This window comes from Carettochelys insculpta, chromosome 20 (assembly GCF_033958435.1).
Source record: "Carettochelys insculpta isolate YL-2023 chromosome 20, ASM3395843v1, whole genome shotgun sequence".
Classification (NCBI taxonomy): domain Eukaryota; kingdom Metazoa; phylum Chordata; order Testudines; family Carettochelyidae; genus Carettochelys; species Carettochelys insculpta.
In genome coordinates, this window is record NC_134156.1 from 25,133,180 (window position 1) to 25,156,277 (window position 23,098).

General features: G+C 61.3%; 1 protein-coding gene across 2 annotated transcripts in view; it reads right to left on the minus strand.

Annotated features, from left to right (window-relative positions):
• Positions 1 to 5,257: 5,257 nt before the first annotated feature.
• GAA (alpha glucosidase) overlaps positions 5,258 to 23,098 on the minus strand; it is a 306,535-nt gene continuing 288,694 nt past the window's right edge. Inside the window, exons 1-20 of one of the 2 annotated variants that reach the window (XM_075014604.1) lie at positions 22,193 to 22,226; positions 19,347 to 19,976; positions 18,948 to 19,093; positions 18,063 to 18,228; positions 17,163 to 17,259; positions 16,746 to 16,865; positions 16,254 to 16,372; positions 15,885 to 16,016; positions 15,035 to 15,145; positions 14,177 to 14,290; positions 13,950 to 14,034; positions 13,044 to 13,161; positions 11,925 to 12,058; positions 10,896 to 11,047; positions 10,314 to 10,462; positions 9,949 to 10,090; positions 9,237 to 9,335; positions 7,786 to 7,950; positions 7,126 to 7,278; positions 5,258 to 6,316 (exon numbers count right to left, since the gene is read on the minus strand). In XM_075014604.1, coding sequence (XP_074870705.1) covers positions 6,257 to 6,316; positions 7,126 to 7,278; positions 7,786 to 7,950; positions 9,237 to 9,335; positions 9,949 to 10,090; positions 10,314 to 10,462; positions 10,896 to 11,047; positions 11,925 to 12,058; positions 13,044 to 13,161; positions 13,950 to 14,034; positions 14,177 to 14,290; positions 15,035 to 15,145; positions 15,885 to 16,016; positions 16,254 to 16,372; positions 16,746 to 16,865; positions 17,163 to 17,259; positions 18,063 to 18,228; positions 18,948 to 19,093; positions 19,347 to 19,922 — 2,838 coding nt within the window. In that variant the 5' untranslated portion in view covers positions 19,923 to 19,976; positions 22,193 to 22,226 and the 3' untranslated portion in view covers positions 5,258 to 6,256. Of the gene's footprint in view, positions 6,317 to 7,125; positions 7,279 to 7,785; positions 7,951 to 9,236; positions 9,336 to 9,948; positions 10,091 to 10,313; positions 10,463 to 10,895; positions 11,048 to 11,924; positions 12,059 to 13,043; positions 13,162 to 13,949; positions 14,035 to 14,176; positions 14,291 to 15,034; positions 15,146 to 15,884; positions 16,017 to 16,253; positions 16,373 to 16,745; positions 16,866 to 17,162; positions 17,260 to 18,062; positions 18,229 to 18,947; positions 19,094 to 19,346; positions 19,977 to 22,192; positions 22,227 to 23,098 lie in introns of those variants that run through there. The other variant, XM_075014605.1, reaches the window with a different exon arrangement.

The window sequence follows — 23,098 nt, forward strand, 5'->3', positions numbered from 1 at the left end:
CGCTCAGCCCCTCACCAGAGCCTGGCACTCCTACTCGCTCTCCCCGGCACTGCGCCATACCCCGGGGCTCACCTGCATGGCTCTGAGCCCCTCCTGAGGGCCCGGAGCCATCCTGCAGCACCCAGCACAGTGGGAGAACTGGTTCTTCTCTGCCTCTTGGTGACCTAGCACCGCCCCAGCCCAGCCAGCGAGTCCGGGGCTCCCGCAGGGAAAGGGTCCTACCCACACCTGGGTCACGAGATGACACCCACTCACCAGCCTGGCTTCCCTTGTCCCCTCTGCAGCCGTCTGGGCTGGGCTGGGCGGAGCTAGAGGAGCAGCTGCTCCGAGGAGCAGGTCCCTTGCAGAGGGCATAGTTGAGTCCCAGGCAGTGATTTCCCTGGGGCTCCCAGGGGCACAAAGTCCAAGCTGCTGGGAACAGTGAGCAGGGAAGTTCCTCCCTCAGAAGGAAGGATGTAAAAAGCTTTGAACGCACCAGCCTTGGCTAGTGCCCATCGCGGGGCAGAGAAGGAGCTGGGGGGTGAGCACAGGTGCAACTCACCCAGCCTAGCTCTGGTGGCAACTGAAGTGACACTTGTCCTAGGCCAGCCTGTCCCCCACTCAAAGGCATCTGGGACGGGCTGAGGATGGTATTGAGGAAACCCCCCAACTCTCCACCCCAGGTGGCTTCCTCCTCCCTGTCCCATGCGGGAGCACAGCAGGGAAAGCAGGAGGTGGTGGAGAGAAGGCCAAGGGAGGGGCTGTGCAAGGCCCAGGAGAAGTCGACCTCACAACCTGCCTCCCCGCACAGTTCGAGGCCATTTCTCTGCCAAGCTGAAGGGGGCCTGCAGGCTTATGGCTCCGGAAACTCACCCTTGGCCTTGGGAGACACCGGCAGGCAGCAGCAGGATTCCAAACTTTGCCTCCAGCCGGTTCCTCATTCCGGGAATAACTCTGGGCTGGGAGTCTGGGCTAGCTGCTGGCAGTGCTGCTCTGGAGCCTGGCGTCCAGGGCCCAGCTGCAGCTGGCAGGAACACTACGCGGCCCTGGCACCATTGCTCTGCTCAGCAATCAGCAGCCTTGGGGCTCTGGGCGTCATAGAGAGAGGAGTACACTGGGTGTGCAAGGACATGCATGCACCAGCACGCGCAGACACGCAGGCGGATGGGGCTTGCACTTGCAGGCTTACCTGGCACTTGACTAACATCCAGCACCCGTCTCCCCTTGGCAGTCAGCACACCGTGCACCCCTCTGACACTGCAGGAGTCAGCCCCACGGCTGCTGACTCAGCAGCTTGTCCTGGAAACAGGCTGGCTCAGACTCAGGCTTTCAGGTGACCATCTAGGCTGAGCCCCTGCCCGACACTGGCCACAGAACCTCCTACAGCCCTGCACTAGCCCAGCCTTAGCCCGAGAGCCTGACCACCTCACGCAGGGCCAAAGCCGAAGCGCAAGGTCTCCAGCTGGTTTCCGCTGCATTAGCCCACTGGAGCCAGCCTCTGCAGCAAGGTGGGGGTGCTCAGCTGCTGGCTCCAGAGAGGCTGAGGGAGCCCGGAGACGTGGGAGCTAGAAGAGGAGGTGGGCAGGACTGAGCGTCCAAGGGGTCGTGAGGTCGTAGGCTGGGCGCTCTGGGGGGACCGGTACCAGGGGATTCTCCCCTCACCAGCTGGGCTCATGGGGCAGGGAGATGGAGCCTGAGCTGCTGGGCGTGGAGGTCAGTCCCCAGCACTGGCAGATGCCAGAGCCTCTGCAGCACCTGGGACTGGCATTCACGTCTCCCCTGCATTCCTCCCCCAAGGGGCGAGCGACACCCAGTTCCTACATCACCGGCGTACAGAGCAGTGGGGGCGGAAGGGGAGAGCCTCGTCTCCCAGGTGGGATGCTCTGGCCCCAGGGAGGGAGCGTCCCTCAGCAGCCTGCCGCACCCACTGCCGCAAGGCCTGTGGCCTGCCCTGAGCCTCTGCTTTCAGAGCAGACGGGCCCCGTTAACCCCCCACCTGAGCACCGAGAGCAGGAGCCAGCAGCCTGACCTGTCCGTGCCGAGCTGCGTTCGCGCTCCGGGGCCGTGGCAGCAAGTGATACCGGTGGCAGAGCTGCAAAGCAGGTTTGGCAGGAGGGCTGGGTCCTCCGCCAGAGAGGAGGCATTGCCCATTCACAGGCACCCGGCCTGTCTCCTCCTAGGTAAGCGACAGGGGCTGGCCTGGGAACTAGCAGCAGGGAGGCCTGGTCCCCATCCAGCCTGGCAGAGCTAAGAGGGCTCCCCCGGAGATGGCTGTTATTTAACCCACCAGCCAGGGGCTGGGGGGAAATGAGCAGAGGGCCTGGCCATGTAGGAGAATCTCGCTTCTGTTGGCCCCCCCCATCGCAGCCCCCTGGGAAGCGGGATTTGGGGGATGACAAGTGTCAGGGTGGGAAAGCTGGAGCCACCCTGCCTAGATCCACAGGCGCATTTAGCAGAGCTCAACCCCTCTCTGTCCTCACCCGCCCCAGCTACGCACCACAAAGGAGAGGAGGGGAAGAACAGAGCCCTTTGAGCACAGAGCCCAGGCGCCCGCCTGCCGCTGACAGCCTGCAAGATGCCAGCATGTGCGGGGCTAAGGGCAGGAGCGCAGGCTGTGTGGCGCCTGCTGTCTGGCACTACAGGGGACAGCGGGAGCTGATCCTTCGGCTCGGCTTCGGGGACGGGACTCTCCGCCCGCTTTAGGGTTTCTGAACCTCGCTGCATGTGAAGTGATCCTCAGGTGCAAGGCCAGCTCCGGGGCAGAGGAGTCCTAGACCTGCAGCTGTGACCAGCCCCTTCCCTCCCGGCTGACAGGCACAAGGCCTGGGAGCGCCACCCCCCAGCCTGCTGGCTGGCACCTGTCTGCGCACATCGTGGGGCTCTGCTGCGGCTGGAGGTAAACAGCTTGCAGGCCTGGCTGCCACAGCACGCGGCAGGAAGCGCATCCGCCTGTGCGCACAACACTGCCCCACACGAGGGAACAAACAATGAGGGCGGAGGCTTTGCACTGCCTCGGAGAGGGACGGTACAGAAAACAGAGGCTGCCGCGTCCCACAGCGAAATGTTGCACAACAGGGCCCTGCCCTGCCCAGCCCGCAAACCGGCACCGCGCTGGTAGGCAAAGTTGATTTTCAAGTCACGGATTCCTGCCTGGATTTAGTTGCTCTTCTCCCCTCCGCGAGCTGGGCGAGAGAACAGGCTTAACCCAAGCAGCCCCTTGCAAAGGGCCGGGGGCGGAGATGGCCCATGCGAACCGCACCTGCCCTGTGCAGGTGGGGAAATCCCAGGGCGGCTCCTCCCCGCGGAGCGGAAGGGCAGCTCAGGCGACTTACTGGAAATCCAGGATTGCGACAGACAAGATAAAAGAGGTGGCGCTTTGCCAAGCTGGAGTCAGTGCCAGCAACCCCAGACTACAACAGGCACCTCCACCCCCGCATTGCAACCAGCCGGGCAGGATCCAGAGCAAGTGGTGTCTTGGAGGGGTCGTCCCACTGCTGCAGCCCAGACCAGCCCAGTCAGCAAGGGAGCAGGGAAACATTTTGCATAACAAGGTCTATTTCCTGCAGATTTCACTCCAGCCTCCCTGCCACTTCCCCCTTCGCCCACTGCATGTGGCATTTCCTCCAGCCAGGCCCCAGCTCCCAGGGAGCTCGTCTGCTGAAAGCCCCACAGAAGGATGAAAGCAGAGGGCTCTAGGAATGATGCTGAGCCAGGAGTGCGGAAGGCCTGTCTTGGGTCCAGGAGGGCAGTACCACACACACAAGAACAGGGGAACTCAGCACAGGGACAGCCTCTGAAAACAGGGGCAGGGGAAAAGCCCCAGGAAAGGGTTGTCAGTGTCTTCCACAGTACAAGCTGGGTTATCTGGAATTCAGCTGCCTGCTCCACTAGCCGGCACCTCCTCCAGTGCAGGTTAACTGACCACACGAGCCTGGGGTTGGCTACTCAACTGGTGGTAGTGGCAGCGAGGCTGAGGGCTGGCTGTCCACCATGCCAGGGTTGGGGCTGGCTGTCCGGCTCAGGGCAGGGGTGCTGATGGAGCCGGGCCGATGGCTCCACTCCACTCGTCCGGCAACCCCAGTTCCCCAGCCACGCCGGCAAACACAGCTTCTCCACAGGCCATGCAGGCGGCTGCTGGGCGGTCCAGACTGATATCCACAGGCTGGTGCAATGACCTCAGGTATTAGCTGGCTAGGAACCACACAGCAAGCTCATCTGTTATTGCCCCCGCAGCACTGGGCCCTCCCCCGCACAGTGAGGAACCTCCACCCCAGCCAGTCTCCCCCTCCGCCACAGCGCTTGTCTCACACAATGTGGTTCTCTCCTGTCGGCAAATGTGCTCAGCACAGCGTCTGCTATGGCCGACGGACGGGCGCCCGGGCACGGCTTAGACAGCACAGGGGAGAGCGAACACGGCCACTTCACCCAGCCTGAGCCACAGGTGGCTTTGAAGTATCAGCTGCACAGGGCTGCCAGTGGCAGCACACGGTTCAATGCAGACCGGGGCAGAGTGGGTCAGGCCTGCAGGGAGCTGGGCAGATTTACGGCAGTGACAAACCCCAGTCTTTTATCCTCAGAGCAAAGGCCCCTCTGAGCTTTTGAGCCCAACGTCCCTCAGCAGATCAGCTTGGGCGACTGGACAAGCACTGCACGAACAGCCCCTCGGAGGAGAAACACCCTACCAGGCACACCAGGAACCTGTTAACTAGCACAGCCAACAACTCTATTTCCAAACCCTGACCCTGGCTTGTATGTAACTCCTAAGCCCCATCTTTGTTAAATGCAGGCACCTGTGGTTTTACTGGAACCCTCGCCAAGCGCCTGGTGCTAACGCTGTAAAGAGGGGAAAACGAAAAGCTAAACCAGACGGCTTGCACGGAGGTCTGGTCCAGGGCGCACTGGGGGTGTGCACAGGGAGGGAACAGGGCACGTGAGTGGGACAAAGGAGGGGGGGGTGTAAATTGTTATCCTGTGGAAGGAAAGAACAGGGTCATGGAGCCGTGTGCCTGGGCTGCCAGCAGCCGGAGACTGGGGAGAGTTTCTCCAGGGGGTGCAGGCCGAGCTCCCTCCTGTTGTGAGCACAGGGCAGCGATCCACAATGGACACTTCAGGTTAGTCGGAAAAACGTCTAGCGTGGGGCCAGCTGGGAGAGGACGGACAGTCGGTCGGTCCTGGGGAGAAGCCAAGTGCCTTGGCTCAGGGAGCCCGGGGCCCAAGTCAGCTCCTGGCACCAGCGACCCCCCTCCCAAGGTCAGCACCAGCCCAGTACAGCACAACCTTCCCAGGAGCCCTTTATTAGCAGCAATCCCCCCGGAGGAGCAAGGCAGCAGCCCAAGAGTCCACGGGCTGGCCCCTCTCGGCTGCTCTCAGCCAGCCAAGGCACAAAGAGCAGGGGAAGTCCCACCCCTCGCGTTCACAGCAGCCGGGGGTTCTCCAGCTGTAGGCTGCTGCTCAGTCACACACAGCTGCAGCTCCCGCGATGTCTTCAGGACTGCAGAGGTAGCTCTGGATGTGGCCCCCCACTAGTAAGTAGGCTGAGAACTGCAGCACCCCAGCAAGCAGCCTCACAAGCACACTGGGGACGGGCCCTGCCACGCTCAGGTGTGAACCCTGGCACCTCCTCTGCCGTCAGGGCAGCAGATAAGCCCTCCTCCTGCCAGGCACGCCCCAGCTGTGCACCCATCTGGCACAGGAGTAACAGCCCTAGGCCCAGGGGGGCATCACAGAGCACACCACTGCCAAGTGCAACCAGCTGCTCTGCAGGGAAGGCCAACTTTTTCAAGGGCAGCTGGCTGGCCTTGCCAAAGCTCAGCTCTCCTGCTGCGCCCCAGGGACGGCGCTCCCCCGCCCGACCCAGGCCGGCTCTATGCAAGTCCATGGGAGCTGAGCTGCTGGTTTAAATGGCAGCAGGATCAGGTCCCAGTGCAGAAGCAGCCGACTCACCCGCGCCCCACCGGGGCCAGGAGCTCTCGGGGGTCGTGCAGCACCACAGCCTGCCTAAGCAGCCAGGAGCCAAGAACATTCAGTGCCAGAACACTGGAACTAAGCTAGAAGTGGAGCTAGCCTCTTATGGCAGCTCCCCCCTGCCGCATGCGCCCACCCCCCAGGGGCACAGGACCCAGGCTGCTCCACGGGGGAAGGGCCCTTCTCCCAGACACAGCAGTGCAGGGCAGTCCCTGGGAACGGCTTCAGCCCTACGCGCTCAGGGCGGTGCATTCCGTGACGCCGTCCGTGACCATGGGCGGAGTCGCAGCAAGAGGCAGCCGCCCAGCCTCACTCAGGCCCAGGTGACCACAAACGGCTCCCCCAGTGGAAGAGAGAGGGGGACAGTCAGCATCTGAGGAGACAAAGGGGAGCTCCAGGTCAGCAACACCACAGCACCGCGGCCTCTGGGGTGAGGGGCTGATAACTGAGCTTGTTTGGGGACCTGCTCTCCAGCTGCACAGGGAGCGACACCAGCACCCGCCACACCACACCCCAAATGCTCCCGCAGGGGAGAAGCCTAGAAACAGTCAGTCGTGGGCTGCTGGGGGGTCTCCCTGCACCATGCTGCCAGCCTGGGTCAACAGGCGTCCCAGGAAGGGCACCAAGCCCCCATTCTGTACGGACCAATTCCACCACGTGTTCCCTAGGTCTCCACATCTATCCCAACCCTTCCCTTGAGCCCCAGCCAAGAACCCAGAGCCAGAGGGGCCCAGCCCAGCATTGTTCTATTCCTCTGGGCTCTCTTCAGGTCACTTTCAAAGAGTTCTCCTCCAGGGCACCCTCAGAGTGCAGGCTGGCAGCTCTCCTGCTCCACGTTCCCCCAGCTGCAGGCCCCACTCCTCTGTGATGACCCCCCTGGCGGCAGCCAGGCCTGGCAAGAGTCCCTCTTTTTTTCCCCGTGTGAAGAATAAATCGGCATTCACACAAAGGCCTATGCAGATGGGCACCACCTGGCTGCAGGTGCTCTGCTAATCACCTGGGCGGTATCTGAATCTCTCTAGTGGGGCTGCCACGCGCTCAGCTTACGGGGGACGCTGTTCCCCAGGGTTCCCTCAGCCAGAGCCGGCAGCCTCCCCTTTCCAAGGGCAGGAACAAGACATCTGCCCTGCCATGCTCAGTGTCAGCAGCAGCATGATGAGGCAGGAAGTGTGGGGCCCTTACCTGGGTGTCTGCACGATAGGAGAAATTGGAGACAGCGACGCCATTGGCAAGAACCCTCTGGGGTGGGCTGAGGACACCCAGCACCGTCACCTCCTGCAGGGACAGCCCGTCCACCTGGCTGTTCACCTGCACCAGCTCACTCAGCAGCACACCCTGCAACAAAGGGGAGAGAGAGAGAGCTGCTCTCTGCTGGTGCGACAGCTAAGGCCTGGGGCACCTCAGCCAGGCGGCAGCATCACATCAAACCCAGGCCAGTTTCCTGGAGCGTCGGGCAGAAGGCGCTGCACCGAAACATCCCGGCCCTGAGCTGGGCTACCTCCCTCAGCAGGCTCCATGTTCCGCTGCTGCGGGAGGGAAACACCCACACCCAGCCCAACTGTCCTGAGCAAAAGCAGCATCTGCTCTGGCCGAGCCATCAGACTGCAGCAGCTCCTGGGCAGCAAACACTGCTCCCGGCAGGCTCAGGAGCCAGCATCTCCGGGGGGTGGGGTGGGAGCTCTGCTGTGCACCCCAGGGCCCTGTGAAACTCGCTAGCACTCGCCAGGCTATCCCATATATCCCCAGAGGAGGGTACGAGTCGCAAACCCCACTGCAGGGCACCAGTCACTCACCGTCCCATCCCATCCCATCCCGTCCCGTCCCGCCCCCCCGCAGACTCACGCTCCTGGCCAGAAAGAGGATTTGAGTGTAGTCGCCTTTCTCGAAGGTCAGCAGGCTCTCGCCGTCATCCCAGAACAGGTCACCTCGGGCAGCCCCAGCCACCGGCAGGGCCACGACCAGGGCCATGCCCTTCTTTCGGGACTCGGTGGTGGTGAAGCCCGGCTCCTGGGGAGACGCATCCAGCAGTTAGAGGGTCTGTACAAAGTCCCTCCCAGCAGCTGCCGCCTGGGACTCCAATGTAACCTGTACTGGCTCCAGAGGGGCCAGGGTAGCCACAGCTCTAGTTTAACACATCTAAGACTCTTCCCGCCCCCCGCACGTCACAGCCAGACTGGTGCTCCAAGCCACACTCAGCAGGGCAGGCCCTGAATCAGAGCCAATGCACTCAGCAGTTTGGTAGGAGGGAAGATCTAGGGGCAGGACCCAAACTGCATTGCCTCCTACAGCCCCCAGGGCACTGACTCTCCAGAGGAGTTCTCAGCTTCAGCCCCACAGCCCTGGGGTGTCCAAGAGTCTCTTCCTGGAGCTGGCGTGGCTAACTGGCACATGGCCCATTTCAGTGGGTACGTTCCAAGAGCTGCCATGGATGGTCACGTGACAGCCCCGAGTGCGCCATGCCCTCAGTAATAATGCCTTTCCCCACTCTGGGGCCAGCACACAGCCTGGCTATGCCACGAAACAACGGCTGCAGCTGAAGAGCATCCCCAGGCCAGAGCCGGTCCCTGCCAGCCTGTCTTGTCAAGTCAAAGACAAGCCCTGGGGACAGTATCCCCAGTCTAGGATCGCTTCCCTTGTGCTCCATCTTCCATCCCATCTCTCTTCACCCCAGTCACAGCCGGGACACTTGCAACCCAAGCGTCCAATGGAAAGCTACGTTTCTAGCCCGCGTGGTTGCAAAGAGTTCTGGAAAAGTGAATCAGAGAGCCTGAGTCCAGAGACAGACTGAAACAGCGCCTGAGAGTCCTTAGCTGCCTTGTTCATCTCAACAAGGTGTTGACTCTGAAACCTAAGGATGACAGCCATCCAAAAACTTAACTACCTCATTATGCTTCATTTTAGTAAGGAAGCAGGAAGGGTTAGCTATTTTTGCCTCACTGCCCTTTAGGATACTACATAATTTCTCCCTTTTCTCCCGTGGACGGTTGGAATTGTGGGATGTTCACAGTGTAGCAGGACTCCGCAGAGTTAAACCTTCACCTTCTCACAACAATCCCTCCAGCAGCAAAGGTCCTTTCTCTTACACTGTGCATCTCCCACACTGTCTCCAAACATCCCAGCCCCGCAGTTTGCAAGCTCAACGGTGCTCCAAACTGTGCGCAGCCTGGCCAGAAAACCTCAGACACAAAGTGTCAACGTGGGCTGGACATCCCATCTGACTGGTGCCTCAGCACAGGAACTGGAATATGCAACTGTTCCTGGTGTCATGTGCCAATGGCTCAGAGGAGACTCACTTGCAGAGGTAGGATGTGTCCTGCCCGCACGTGGACGTTAATGGCGTCTAGCGGAGCTGGTAAGAGGACCCACTGGCCCTTGCTGTGGATGACAGAGCCCTGAAGAGCAACAGAGGAAGTCATTACAGGCTGTCTGAACCCCACAGCCCATTGGCTAAGCCCAATCAAGACAAACATCAGAGCCCCCACAAACGCCACCAAGAGACCCGGCCCTGAACAGGGAGACAGCAGGCTCTGGGAACCCGGCAGCATGCAGCGGAAAGCCAGGCCACCCAGGAACTGCACCAGCTGGGATGCGATGGGGGAGCTGCGCATTGAGGAATGGAGGGGAGATGAGCCCAGCCTACAGCACCACCCGTGCTTTGGGTAGGCACATAAACAGCGGGTAAAACAAATAATTAAAAATATACCAATTAACTAACTGTTTGTGGCCCTGCCAGCCTGGCTAAGGCCCCGCCCGCCGTCCCGATGCAGCCAGGGTCCTGCTGGTGGCAACGAGAACTGCTCTGGCTGGGCACCGCTGGCCATTTGCTGGGGTTTGGGCAAGGTCCGGTCCACCGGTTACCTGGGTACACTTGCTGGGTAACCAGTTACCTTTTCAGATCCCTCCTCTGCAGCCTGCTCAAAGCACCAGCAGTGCTCCTGCCTGGCCACTCGGCTAAGGCCAAGGACCCCCGTGTGCCCAAAGGCTCCAGCTGCACCGCGCACTCACCGTCAGCAGGTTGTACCACGTCGCTGAGGGGAAGTAGCCGCTGACCTCAGTCTCCCCTGCCTCCAGCACTGGAGTGATGAGCAGCCCAGCTCCCCACAGGAACTGGCGGTCAACGCTCCAGGTGTCTGGATCTGTGGGAAACCTGCCGGGCAGAGTTGGGTGAAACAGTCCAACAGCAAGAACGCTGCACCCCTGGGCCCACTACTGCCCGGGCCCCCGCTCGTGGGGCAGGGGAGGATTGGATCTATGCAGCTGTGCCACCCAGCCCACGCACTGCACTGACCACTGGCCCGGGCCACAGCCCCAGCTGCAGACCAGGCACGTGACAAGCCCTTCTCCCCACTGGGGGCTGGGAGGATGCTCACTCCAGGAAGAGGGGTCGCGCCACCGTCTCGCCTGCAGCATGGGCCTTGTGGAAGAGGGTGTAGAGATAAGGAAGCAGTGAGTAGCGCAGGAAGAGGACCTTCTGCATGGCACTCTGGGCTGCAGGGCTGAAGGCGTATGGCTCCTGGGGCTGCGAGAGAAGAGGAGTCCAGATGAGAAGCTAGGCGGTGCAGGCAGGTCCCAGGGCAGAGGGCTGGCGGCTTTATGGGCCCAGTGAGGAATTGAAGCCCCAGAGAGGGGCACTGCCTCAAAGGTCAGAGCTAGACAGCGAGCGGGCCAGCAGCGGGGCCCAGATCCTGAGCCCTGGCCCTGAGATCAGCATCACCCTCCATCTGCTTCCACACTCCCAAGGGGAAAGCGACGTGGAAACGTGCTGTGCAGGAGCTGGCGATCCATCAGAGCAGCCACACGGGGCTCAAACCTGCACCCTGTCCCCCAGATCACCCGGCCAGGCCCAGGTCACAGCCCACTGAGAAGGACAAAGGGGCTTTGCCAGAGAAGGGCTCAGCCGCGCAAGCCCCTCCGGTGCTCCCCGCCCAGGGAGGGCTCCCGCCTGCCCTCACCTTGTTGCCGTGGTCGTTGTGGTTCCGCATGAAGGGATAGAAGGCGCCCAGCTGGGTCCAGCGCACGCAGAGCTCCTCGGCGGTGTCACCCAGAAAGCCGCAGACATCTGCCCCGACCAGTGGCACCCCATACAGGTTGAAGAGCAGCACGGCTGGTGAGGAGGGCGTACAAGGCAGCTCGTTTCTGGGCTGCAGAAGCAGCCGGGCCAGCAAGAAGGGGTGCAGTGCAAATGCCCGGCTCTGCCCTTCCCATGGGGCAGCCGGAGCAGACTCATGCCCATGGGACAGAACCAGAGACAGCACCTGGGTTGTGGCACATCAGCTGTGGGGAGCGCTGCTCTCTGCCACCATGCAGCTAGCTGGTCCAAGAACCCAGGGCAGGTCCGAGGGGAGTGCGCCACAGTGTCTCTGGGCTGGCTGCCTCCGGCATGAGCCGCATCACGGGGCAGGGGAGACATGAGGCTTATCGGGGCCCAGAGTAAGAGCAGACACATGGCAGTGCAGCAGAGCCCAGAGAGGGAGGGTCGGGAGCCCACATCAGGGTCGGACCAGCCTTGGAAATCCCCTGCGTGCTGCAGAGTTGCGAAGCCAGTGCAATCCACACTCTGTTCTAGGAGACGGGCTTCCCCGGCATGTACGATTGCACAACACCCCCAGCCCGTTTAAATGGAAGGTGGCTGCTCAAAGGGCGCTCTTGGCAAGAGGGTTGGGCTTGGCCTCACTTGGCCAGATGCAGCCCCATGTCCTGACCCACAGGGCCTGCCACTAGTACCCTCCACTGCCGCAGCCTCCTTGGAACAAACAGGCCGCATTCCAGGGGTCGGTCTGTGGAGGCTTGCTGGGCTTGCACCTGAAATGCAACAGGAAGGCACCCAAAGACTGGGCCGAGGCAACATCAAGAGGCCTGAATTAGTGCAGACCTCACTGTGCAGGCCTGAAGGAGTGGGGCTGCAGCAGGGGGGAGGGTCCTAGCGGGATCAGGACAGGGCCTGGCACAGGACCCCTGAGCAGTGGCTCTGACAGGCATACCTGGGATAGAGTAATACAGCTGCTCCCAGCTGCTCCTGACGTCCCCAGTCCAGTGGCCGGCAAAGCGGCCGTGACCCGCAAAGGTTGAACGTGAGATTACGAACGGGCGCTTCCCTCGCGCCCTCACCAGTGCACTGAGGGAAAGGAAGCAGAGGAGACAGGCCCGTAGCAAGAGTCTCTGGCCCCCTCAACACCTAGCAAGCTGGGCCAGCTCAGCCAGCTCGCATCCAAGCCATCGACGGCACAAACTCGAGACGCACCAAGGCAGATGCCCTGTGCAGACAGTGCAGCAGAACCACCGGTTAGGAACCAGCCCAAGCAACAGCGAGGAACCCACACGCCAACTGCTCTCAGACTGGACGCTGCAGCCAGCTTTACCCAGGGCAGGGGGCGCAGGCCAGTGACCCCACACGCACCCTGCTGTCCATCTCAGGAATGTGGGTGAAGGCACCTTAAAGGACACAGCTCATGCCCCAGCCACAGCCCCACGCAAGGTCATAGCCCCGTGGAGGGGCAGCTGGAGCCTGCCCAGTCCAGTGGCAGCCGATCAGCTCAGAGACGGCAAATGGAGCCGAGACTCTCAGGAGACCCCACCAGAGCTCGGATGTCGCCTAGTGCTGGGAGCCCAGACTGCACAGGGCATGTCTGTGGCTGCTCTCATGCCAGGGGGAGCGGAGGGGCTGGGGTATACCTCAGAGCAGGGCAAGTCGTGGGGGAAGCCGACCAGCAGAAAACTGATTCAGGCACTAAGGGAAAACTCTCCCAGCGGCCCGAGGGCTGGAACCAGCTCCTGCCTCACCGGTGCCCAGCAAAACTCCTGCCACACAAGGCCAAAGCAACAGGCCACCATCTGCTCCTGCATGCATGAAGGGCGGCCAGCTGACACTGCAGTGGAAAGGGAAGCACCCACAATGCACCTGGGCACTTGTGTGAAGCTGCAGGTGAGGGGTGAAACCCCTCTCCTGGGAGCAGCTGGAGGCACAGCTGCCCGATGGCCTCCTGGGCCACTGAAAGGCCTGTGCCCACAGCCAGCAGCCTGGGAGCCAGCCCCCAGCATGGAGCAGACCACTAGGAGCCAAGCAGCCGCCCGCCCGCGCTCTTCAGGAGCCCCAGACTCACTCGTGGGAAGCCCTGGCCTCCGTCAGCCCATAGAGACTGTGGAGGTTGTAGTGCGAGGACAGGTACTGCTGGCTGGAGGCGCAGATGGTCCCTGCCTGCAGGCTGCCCCCCAGCACACCTGCAGTGAGAGAGGGAACAGTGCAGGGCCTGGAGAGCGCATTCCACTGGGGACCAAGCATGAGTCCCCAGCCCCATACGCTGGCAGGGATGCCAGCACTGTAGGGCCTTGGGCCCAAGGGCTGCTGGCAAGTCCTGAGGGCAGCTGAAGGCCTCCCTGGCAGGTGGGGTGGGCACGGCTCCAGTGGGGAGAGGGGGCCGCACAGAGCTGGCCATCAGCACTCCCCAGCTAAGGTGGTGCCTTTGCAATCACTGTTCAGGGTCCCTGGGCTCAGCCTCCTGCTGCCTGGGCAGAAAGGCCCAGAGCCAGCCCAGCCTCCACAAGTCTCCCCAGTCAACCCCCTGAGGCCAGACCCAGGCTGCTTCATTGTGCAGCCCTCAGCTCCAGCCCTGCAGGGCTCCGGCGTCTCTTTCGCACGCAGGCTCAGCACAGTGCTGGAGCTGCAGGTTCGGGCTCCTCCAGGCCATCAGCTCCAGAGCAAGGCCACTCTCCTAGGGCACAGGGAGTCTGAGCTCTCCCACTCCTGCCATTATAATCACACACAGAGCTACACAGCTCACAGAGCTGGAAGGAGCCTTGGGGGGTCATTGAGCCCAGTCCCCGGCCCTCTAGGCAGGACCCAGCACCTTCCCTGAGCGTGGTTTTCTAAAATCTATTTGCCCCAGCTCCCTAAATGGGCTCCTCAAGGACTGAACTCACAAGCCTGGGTTGAGCAGGCCATTGCTCCAACCACTGAGCTCGCCCTCCCTCACTGGCCAGCAGCCGGCTTTCCAACCGCAGCCCCTTACCAGGCACGTAGGGCGGGTTCTCTAGTTTGTTGTTTGGGCAGCCATCCAAGGAGCCCCTCACAAAGTTCGATGGCTCGTTCATGTCCTGGTAAGACAAGAAACTCGTCTCCAGGCAGGCCAGGGTGCTGACACGTGCAGGGAATCAGCAGCGTTGTGGACAATCCCCCACCCCCTACCTTGGAGCTCCAGACCCAACCCAGCTGGGCAGAGAAAGAAAAGCCACTCACGATCCACATGCCATCGAAGGGCACCTGGCCATGGAACTCCCTCACCATGTCGTGCCACCATTGGCGAGTCACTGGGCTAGTGAAGTCCGGGAAAACAGTGGGACCGGGCCAGACCTGGGAGGCAAAGGCAGACACGATCAAGGGGGCTCCACTTACTCACCCCCCACCCCATCCTATGCAGCAGTCCTGGGCTTAGGATTCCACTGGAGCCACACTTGGCAATATGACCCTGTTTCTCCAGCGGAGGGGGCAGCAACCCGGCCGAGGTGGAGGGCCGAAATTTCACCTTTTGACCTCTAGGTGCGGGCCGAGTGCCGGTGACACTCTTCAAAGTCTCTAACAATCCTACGTACAACAGCTCCACTAATACGCGCATTAAGCTGCAGAGCTACCCCAAGCAGGTGCTGGTCGGTAGCTGACCTTTGGTTAACCTACAGGCGACGTGGCTTTGAGCCAGCCCCAGGCTGCATGGGGGACGAGGGCTGGGCTGAGCTCATGTCTTGTGTACCGATGAACATCGGCTCGCATGCCACTCTTGGTGCCCATGCTGGAGGTTGCCGACCCCTGGTCTAGAGTCCTCTCTGCTCGCTGCCCTCTGTGACCCTTGCCCCACACTGAGGAGAGTAAAACAGTCTGTGGGGCAGTGAGGGACCCTCCCATGAGTTCTTCACAAGCGACTTCTCCTCCTTGGGGTAGCAGCTCTGTGCTTTGGCTGGGGACACCTGGAGGTGGCCAGGGCGCCACACAGCCCCGAACACAGGCCGGGAGTTTCACACCTGTGGGATGGGAACTCAGGCCTTTAACCTTCTCCTCCTCCTTCAGCCCCAGCATAGGCTCCTCTCCAGGCCCAGGACTCACTTTCCCAACCAGAGGCTGCCCCGTTGCATTTCGGATAAACACCCCTCGCTTCAGCCCCTCATCGTAGGGCCTGTAGGTGCCAGGGGGCCCTGAGCTGCTGATGGCCGGATCCTGGGGGAAGAAATGAGAGTGACTGAGAAGCGGCAAGGAGAGGAGCACAACGCTATCAACTCACGAGAGCTGAGCCCAGCAGTTCCCCAGAGCTTGCGCGTAGGTCCTGGGGCTGAAGCCAGCTTGGGTCCTGCCCAGCACCACAGGGTGACACGGACATGGGCGACTGGAAGGCCGGGATGGGTCGGCACTCACAGGAACTCAGGAAACTGCTGAGCTGCAGCTTCCAGTGAGGTCACAGCTGTTTGAGTGACCAGAGACACTGAGTGACTCAAGGGTCACAAGCTGCATCAGCAACTTTTCAGCAAGCGAAGCACAACCCATGCCCCCGTCTTCTGCTTTCCGCGCCTCGCTGGCCTCTTGCCTTGGCTCCAGACACAGGGTCAGAGCCAGAGCCAAAGTGAACTCCTGCCAGCTAGGGCCAACTCTCCCGCTGGGCACTTGCTGCCACAGGAGCAACCAAGCAGCAAGGGAAAGGGACCCTGAGCCGGCCGGGGCAGGAAAAGGGGTACTTCTGAGCTGGAGGTTTAACTTACCCTCTGAGGTCCCCCTCATCCCCTCTGGAAGCATTTCGCCACCCCCAGAAATCGGTTGTGCTGGGGATGCTCCCAGCTGGGCCCTGGCAACCAAACCCAAGTCACCCCCGGGCTGCGGCAGGTTTGAGTCCCAAATGTCCACAACCGAAGTGGAATGGAGGACACAGCAGGACTGGGCACGGAGCAGCCCGGGCTCTACTCACCACGAGCAGGACGTACCTCCGCCCGCTCCGGTGGAACTCCTGCACCATGTCCGGGAAGTCCCCGAAGTTCTGCTTGTTAAAGGTGAAGTCTCTCTTGGCGTCTGTATAATCCAGGTCGTTCCACTGCACATCCTGCACAGGTCAAGGTTCCCATGTCCGAGAAGGGCTGGGACAACCCCAGCCACACACAAGACTAGTGACTCGCCCACCTCAGCCACTCTGCCTAGGCTCCCTCCCCCTTGGCCGCTGGGCTCAGCACCTGCATGCGTTGCCTTGAGCTGGCTCACAGTTGGCTCATTTCATGCTCCATAGCAAGGAAGTGCTGCTTCCGGAGGGATGCAACCTGCCCCTGGAGAGACCCCAACCTACCAGGGGAAACCCAGCAGCTGTCATGTTCTTCACGACCTGCCGGGTCACAGCAGTGGAAGAGTAGCCCCAGCGGCACAAGTGGAATCCCAGGCCCCAGTAGGGTGGCATGAATGGAAACCCTGGAAGTTTGGAGGAAGCAGATCAGAGAGTAGCCTGGAGATGAGGAAAGGGATCAGCAGAAGGGACACAGTGGTTGTCGGAGCCAATGATGTGCCCCGGCCCTTCCCAGCAGGCTCGGGGGAATGGATAGCCGGATGCAGCCTGACTTTGCTTCAGAAGCCAGAGCCACAGCACGGGCAGTCTGGATGTGCTGTGCAAAGCAGAGAGCCATTTGCCAGCTGTGAAGCTGCCTGTGCCCTGCAAAGGCTGCCCACCCCAGCAGGAGACTCCCAGCTCTGCCATTCACTCCCAACACAAGCTACACCAAGGCAAAGCCCTGGTTCCTCTCCCAGAGGCCACAGGAGCAGGCCAGCCGTCCTCTGCACACCCTACCAATGACTTCCAGGTACTGCTGGACCACACTCTTTGGGTCAGGGCCCAGGAAGATGTAGAAATCCAGAATGCCGCCTGTTGTTCTCCAGGTCAGCGCTGGGCTCGGCTGCAGCACCACATCTGCAAGGCAAGGTGCTGGGGTGAAGCAAGCAGGCTGAGAACACAGCCTCAAAGCAGCAGTCCAGCTGCATCCGACAGCAGACACCTTCCCCCTACTGCCAGAAAGGCCGCCGTGACAGGGAGCAATCCCCTGAGTCTCTCCTGGACACCTGGGCTCGTCCACACTAGCCACGAGCAGGTGTAGTGACGGCAGGGGGAGGCAGCTGACCTCAAGTCCCTCTGAGGGCTCATTAGCCAGCCAGCTTCCCCTGAGATGTTCCCAACACAGGCAGGCGTGACAGGTAACCAGGCTCGTACCCATTGCATTGCTGTTCAGCAGGAAAACTCCATGGGCCGAGCCGTGATCCTCCATCACCAGGTAGAACGGGTGGGAGCCGTAGAGATTGACGTCAGGCTAAAGCACAGCAGGGCACACAGCGTCAGGGACTCTCGGGCAAGTCAACAGGAAGCAATGCAGCAGCCAGCCCATCCTCAGGGCCAGGCAGGGCTGGGCACACAGCTGGGCCGTGTCACATGCCGGATTCACACAGCTCACCTGCTTCGACAGCCATGCCGGGCACTCACACAGGAGCACCCAGCCACGCCACCAGCACCGGGAGCTCCCATGGCACCAGCCTTGGATTCTTGCACCTCTATAGTAGCCGGCAGCAATGGGGCCTTAGCAGGTGCCTTGTGGTGATCCCACTCATTCTCCTCCACCCCCAAATGCTCCCTGCTGGCTACATACACGCTCCTAGCCCTGGCACCAGAGTGGGAATCAGGGAGCTTGGACACTTGAGCACTCCCTGGGTCCCTAGTGTACACACGGGGCAGCTGGTAGGTGGTGCCTGGCCACGGAGAGCTTTCTGGAGGGACTAGACCCACCCACCTGTGAAGAGCAGCAGCAGCAGAGAGAGTCCTGGGTGTCCAAGAGCTGAACCCAGGCACCCTGTACCTGAACTGTGGGAAGAACCCCAGCTCCCCGCTGCCAGGACAAGCAGCGAGCCCTCCTGCAGAGATCTTGAGCATGCAGTCCAGAGAGAACCTTCAGACCACTTACTATTGATTTGAGAGGAAGAAACCTGAAACTAGGTTTAAGAGAAACACACGGCGCTGACGGTCCCTACTACCACAACAGAGACACTCACAACTGGCCTCCGCCTCCCCAGCCAGGCCCTGCACATCAAACCGAGCCAGGGCTTCGCTCTCACCCCTTACCACAGGCGCCATGTCCCGGTTCCAAAGGGTGACTTTGGTCCAATTGACATTGAGGGTGAGTGAGGTCAGGTGCTCCCCCAAGCCAGAGATGAAGCGGGATGGCAGCGAGGTGGAGATCTGGAGGAACTGGTCAGCAAAGAACAAGGGAGCAACAGTGGTGTTCAACCTGCCCGAGAGAAATGGAGATGCCCAACAGGCAGACAGCAAAGCCAAGTTAGGAAAGCTGGTCTGGAAGCAGCTCTTCCATCCAACAGACTTCCAAGCTGTCTGGTAGGTAGAGAAAGGAGCTTCTGAGCCAGAGCAATGGGAAAGGGAATACATGACTCCAGCTGGAAGCTTGAGTTATCACAGAATTCGCAGCCTTTCCCCAGGTGTGCAAGGACCGGGGAGCAGCAAGAGAATGGGGGAGCCAGGGCCCTAAACCCCAGCTGAGGCTTAGGTTCACTCTTGCACCCCTGGGCAAGGTACTGAATCACATGGCGCCTCAGTCAACATAAGTTACAGGTCAGACACAAAGAACACAGGAAACTCACAGGCAGCCAGGTGCCTGCCTCTGCTTCCATCCCTTCTCACTGGCTCCTGGCCCACAAAACCCTGATACTGCCCTGTGGGCCTGGCCAGGGCCTGAGTCTAGTGGAACAGCTTCTTCCCAGGACGGCTGTGGCACGAGAGGCAGAGCAAGTCAAGTGAGGTGCAGACACCACAGAGCCAAAGGCCAGGTGTCCACGGCTCGCCAAACAGACTGTTACTGTGATCGCAGCTGGGCAGTAAGGGCACCTCCCGCTGTAGGGCCATCCCCACCTTTGGCAGAGGCTGAGCCCAGGCCCTGTCAGGAGGGTGAGTCAGAGGGGAACATTTTATCACACGAGAGGGGGAAGCACTTACAGAAGCTGCCCGCTGGATTCTCTGAATACCATCAGGCCAAAGGGATCAGCTGAGAACCGCACGCTGTACAGTTTAGAGGTGACTTGGCTGCTCGGTTTTGGGGTTTCGAGTGGCACTTCGTATCGTTTGTTTGCCGGATCCCTGAGCTGCAGGAAAGGGAGAAACCGAGAGAGCTCTATGACTTTTCATTACAGTCATCTACAGGACTGACCCAATGGCTCGTAGGCCACCAATCACCCTAAAGGGCAGAAGTCGCAGGGCTGAGAATTGCGGCGAGGGAAGTAAAGGATATGGGCTCAAGGCAGCAGCTCATTGTTCTGCATACAACCCCACACTTAGCACTATAGGTGGTGACCCCTGCAGCCTCAGCCCCACTGCAACTCACTTGTGCCTACTGACCGTGAAGCGGAGCCTGCCCTCCGTCTCAAACACCACATCCAGCCGCAGAACCATGACGTCTTCGGGGAAGAAGGTAGCAACAGTGCGGGTAAGGCTGGCAGTGTAGCCTGTCTCACTGGCACTCAGGTTCTCCACCTTGTAACTGGGGTAGCTGGGTGGAAAGAAACACCAGGGCTGCCCAATGGCAGGGCCCCTGGAGGCAACCGAAACAAAGCAACAGCCACGAGCCTCACACTCCGCTTTGGACAGCTGCTTCTCAGGTGCACAGTCAAATCGGCTCTCTGGGGAGATGTCACAGTGCAAGGGCTCTGACGCAGCAGCACCTGGAACCTCCAGCAGCCTTGTCCACGTCCCCCCTTCTCCGTTAGCTCTACTAGGCCTGTAGGAGGTCTCTGTCCCCAGGGGGTTTCTGAGGCTCGCTTCACCCACAATGACTTCACAGACATTGAAGACAGCGAGTAGGGCAACTGCTGTGAGCAGAGCAGCACCACTGATGACAGACACCTGCAGCATGGAGCAGGAACCCTTCAGGCCGACAGGAAAGTTCTCCACCTCCTTCCGTCCTGCTGGAGTCATGGTGATGCTGAGCGTAGATCCCTCCAGCACAGGCGGGCTCGCCCCAGTAGCCAGCTGGGTGGGGACAAGGAGAAGCCCTTGGTCAGTTTTCACACATGAAGGTCTGGTGGAGCCTCCAAATGAACACAACTACCGACCCCCGACACATTAGCAGGGGACATCAAGGGGCCCCATCACCAGGTCTCCCTGCTCCAAGTGCCCCAGCGAGGTGAAATGGGCACCCTATGCCCAGCAGGAAAGAGACGTCCTGCGGAGGTGCTCCCCTCCCCTCCCAGTGCCTCACACCCAGCTGTGGGTGGAGGGAGATGCTCCTCCTCCTCCCACCCTGAGCCTCATGCCCAGCTGAAGGGGAGCAAGGAACATGCTCCTCAAGCCCAGGGGATGCCTGCAATGTCCTCACTACTAATCCTCCACACCCCTGAGCCCAATGAATTTTGTTGGGTGCACTAATACAGAGAAATGTGCTCCACATCGCCTGCAGAGTGGTGCACGCAACAACACTCACGTGGAAGGGACGTGGCCAAGAGCTGAGTGTGCAAGGGGACTCCAGGCTGGGGAAAAGGGTTGGGGTGCTGGAGTATGTGGGCTCTGGCTGGGGGTGCAGGCTCTGGGGTGGGACAGAGTTAGGATGTGGGAGTGTGAGGACTCTGGATGGGGGGTGCAGGCTTGGGGGTAAGACTGAGGGGCTCAGGGCTGAAAGAGAGGGTTGTGATGTAGGAGTGTGAGGGCCCAGCTGGGTGGGCAGGCTCTGGGGTGGGACTGAAGATTAGGGTGCAGGAACATGGGGGCTCTGGGATGGGGCTTGAGTTGGGGATGAAATCTTATGGATGGGACAGAGAATTGGGGTGCAGGAGCGTGAGAGCTCTGGCTGTGGGTGCAGGCTCTGGAGGGGGGCTGGAATAGAGGGTTGCAGTGCAAGGGCTCTGGCTGGGGGGTGTAGGCTCCTGGTGAGGAGTTGGGGTTCAGGAGTGTGTGGACTCTGGCTTAGGGGTGCAGGCTCAGGGGTGAAGGGTTGGGGTGCCGGCTCTGGAATGGGGGTGGGCGAAGAGTTGGGGTGCAGGTTCTGGAATGGGGGTGGGTGAAGGGTTGGGGTACAGGCTCTGGAATGGGGGTACATGAAGGGTTGGGGTACAGGCTCTGGAATGGGGGTGGGTGAAGGGTTGTGGTGCAGGCTCTGGAATGGGGGTGCATGAGGAGTGAGGGTACAGGCTCAGGGGTGAAGCGTTGGGGTGCAGGCTCTGGAATGGGGGTGCACGAGAAGTGGGGGTGCAGGCTCAGGGGTGAAGGGTTGGGGTGCACGCTCTGGAATGTGGGTGCATGAGGGGTGGGGGTGCAGGCTCAGGGGTGAAGGGTGGGGGTGCAGGCTCTGGAACGTGGGTGCATGGGGGTGGGGGTGCAGGCTCTGGGGTGGAGGGTTGTGGTGCAGGCTCTGGAATGGGGGTACATGAAGGGTTGGGGTGGAGGCTCTGGAATGGGGGTGCATGAGGAGTGGGGGTGCAGGCTCAGGGGTGAAGGGTTGGGGTGCAGGCTCTGGAATGGGGGTGGGTGAAGGGTTGTGGTGCAGGCTCTGGAATGGGGGTGCATGAGGGGTGGGGGTGCAGGCTCAGGGGTGAAGGGTTGGGGTGCAGGCTCTGGAACGTGGGTGCATGAGGGGTGGGGGTGCAGGCTCTGGGGTGGAGGGTTGTGGTGCAGGCTCTGGAATGGGGGTGCATGAGGAGTGGGGGTGCAAGCTCAGGGGTGAAGGGTTGGGGTGCAGGCTCTGGAATGGGGGTGGGTGAAGGGTTGTGGTGCAGGCTCTGGAATGGGGGTGCATGAGGGGTCGGGGTGCAGGCTCAGGGGTGAAGGGTTGGGGTGCAGGCTCTGGAATGGGGGTGGGTGAAGGGTGAGGGTGCAGGCTCTGGAATGGGGGTGCATGAGGGGTCGGGGTGCAGGCTCAGGGGTGAAGGGTTGGGGTGCAGGCTCTGGAATGGGGGTGGGTGAAGGGTGAGGGTGCAGGCTCTGGAATGGGGGTGCATGAGGGGTCGGGGTGCAGGCTCAGGGGTGAAGGGTTGGGGTGCAGGCTCTGGAATGGGGGTGGGTGAAGGGTGAGGGTGCAGGCTCTGGAATGGGGGTGCATGAGGGGTCGGGGTGCAGGCTCAGGGGTGAAGGGTTGGGGTGCAGGCTCTGGAATGGGGGTGCAGGCTCAGGGGTGCGGGGGGCCGGTTTTGAGGAGGGGCTCAGGGCCAAGGGTTGGGAACTTTGGCCGCGTCCCGCTCCCCGGAGCCCCCTACCTAGCGCCGGGGCTGGCTGGAAGCGCCCTCTCCGATCACCTGAGCAGTCAGCTGGTCCCCGCCACGCGGTCACGTGAGGCGTGGCGCCCGGCGCATCACGTGACACGCAGGCGCGCCAGTGGGTCTCGGGGCGAGGGGCGGCTGCTTCCTGCTCGTCGCGCGCTGGCGGGCGGCCGGGCTGCTGCAAGTCCCGCCCCTCTGGCTGTACGTGCTGCGTGTGACGCAGGGGCCCCCGGCGTGCAACGAGCGGGGAACTCGCGCGGGTCCATCCCCTGCCCCGGGCGGGCACCGGTCCAGGCTGCTCGGCAGGTGCGGGTCTCGCTCCCGTTGTCAGGGGCTCTGGCTGCAGCGACGCGCTCCTGCAGCTGGCAGGTCGCCGCAGGGCAGCACGAACAAGGCTGCAGGAGTTTGAGTGTCTTTTTCGGCCCTGGCTGCAGCAGTCCTCCCGTGCCAGAAGCATTCAGACTCCAGCCTCAACTTCGAGGCAGCTCAGACTGGTGAGCGCCTCAGAGTTGGCAGAAAATGATCTGCAACCCAGGCCTGTGTCCATGGAGAAGGCAGTGCCGCCTTCCCTCTTTCCCAGGTCTTCATACAACACGTGGGTGTGTGAGGAGCAGGACCTACCCAGCCTCCCGTCTTGGAGCAGAGGGAAAAGCTGGAGATAGGAGCAGAACATGTGCTGCTGTGGTCGAAAGCACACCCAAAACATAAGGCTTTGTACCAGGGTCCTGGGCTAAAGTAGTAGTCAAAGCTAGTGTAAAACAAACTCAGAGTGTGAGCTAGTCAGGGCCTGCTCACAGAAGCCGCGTCTACACGTGCACGCTACTTTGAAGTAGCGGCACTAACTTCGAAATAGCACCCGTCACGGCTACACGTGTTGGGCACTATTTCGAAGTTGAAATCGAC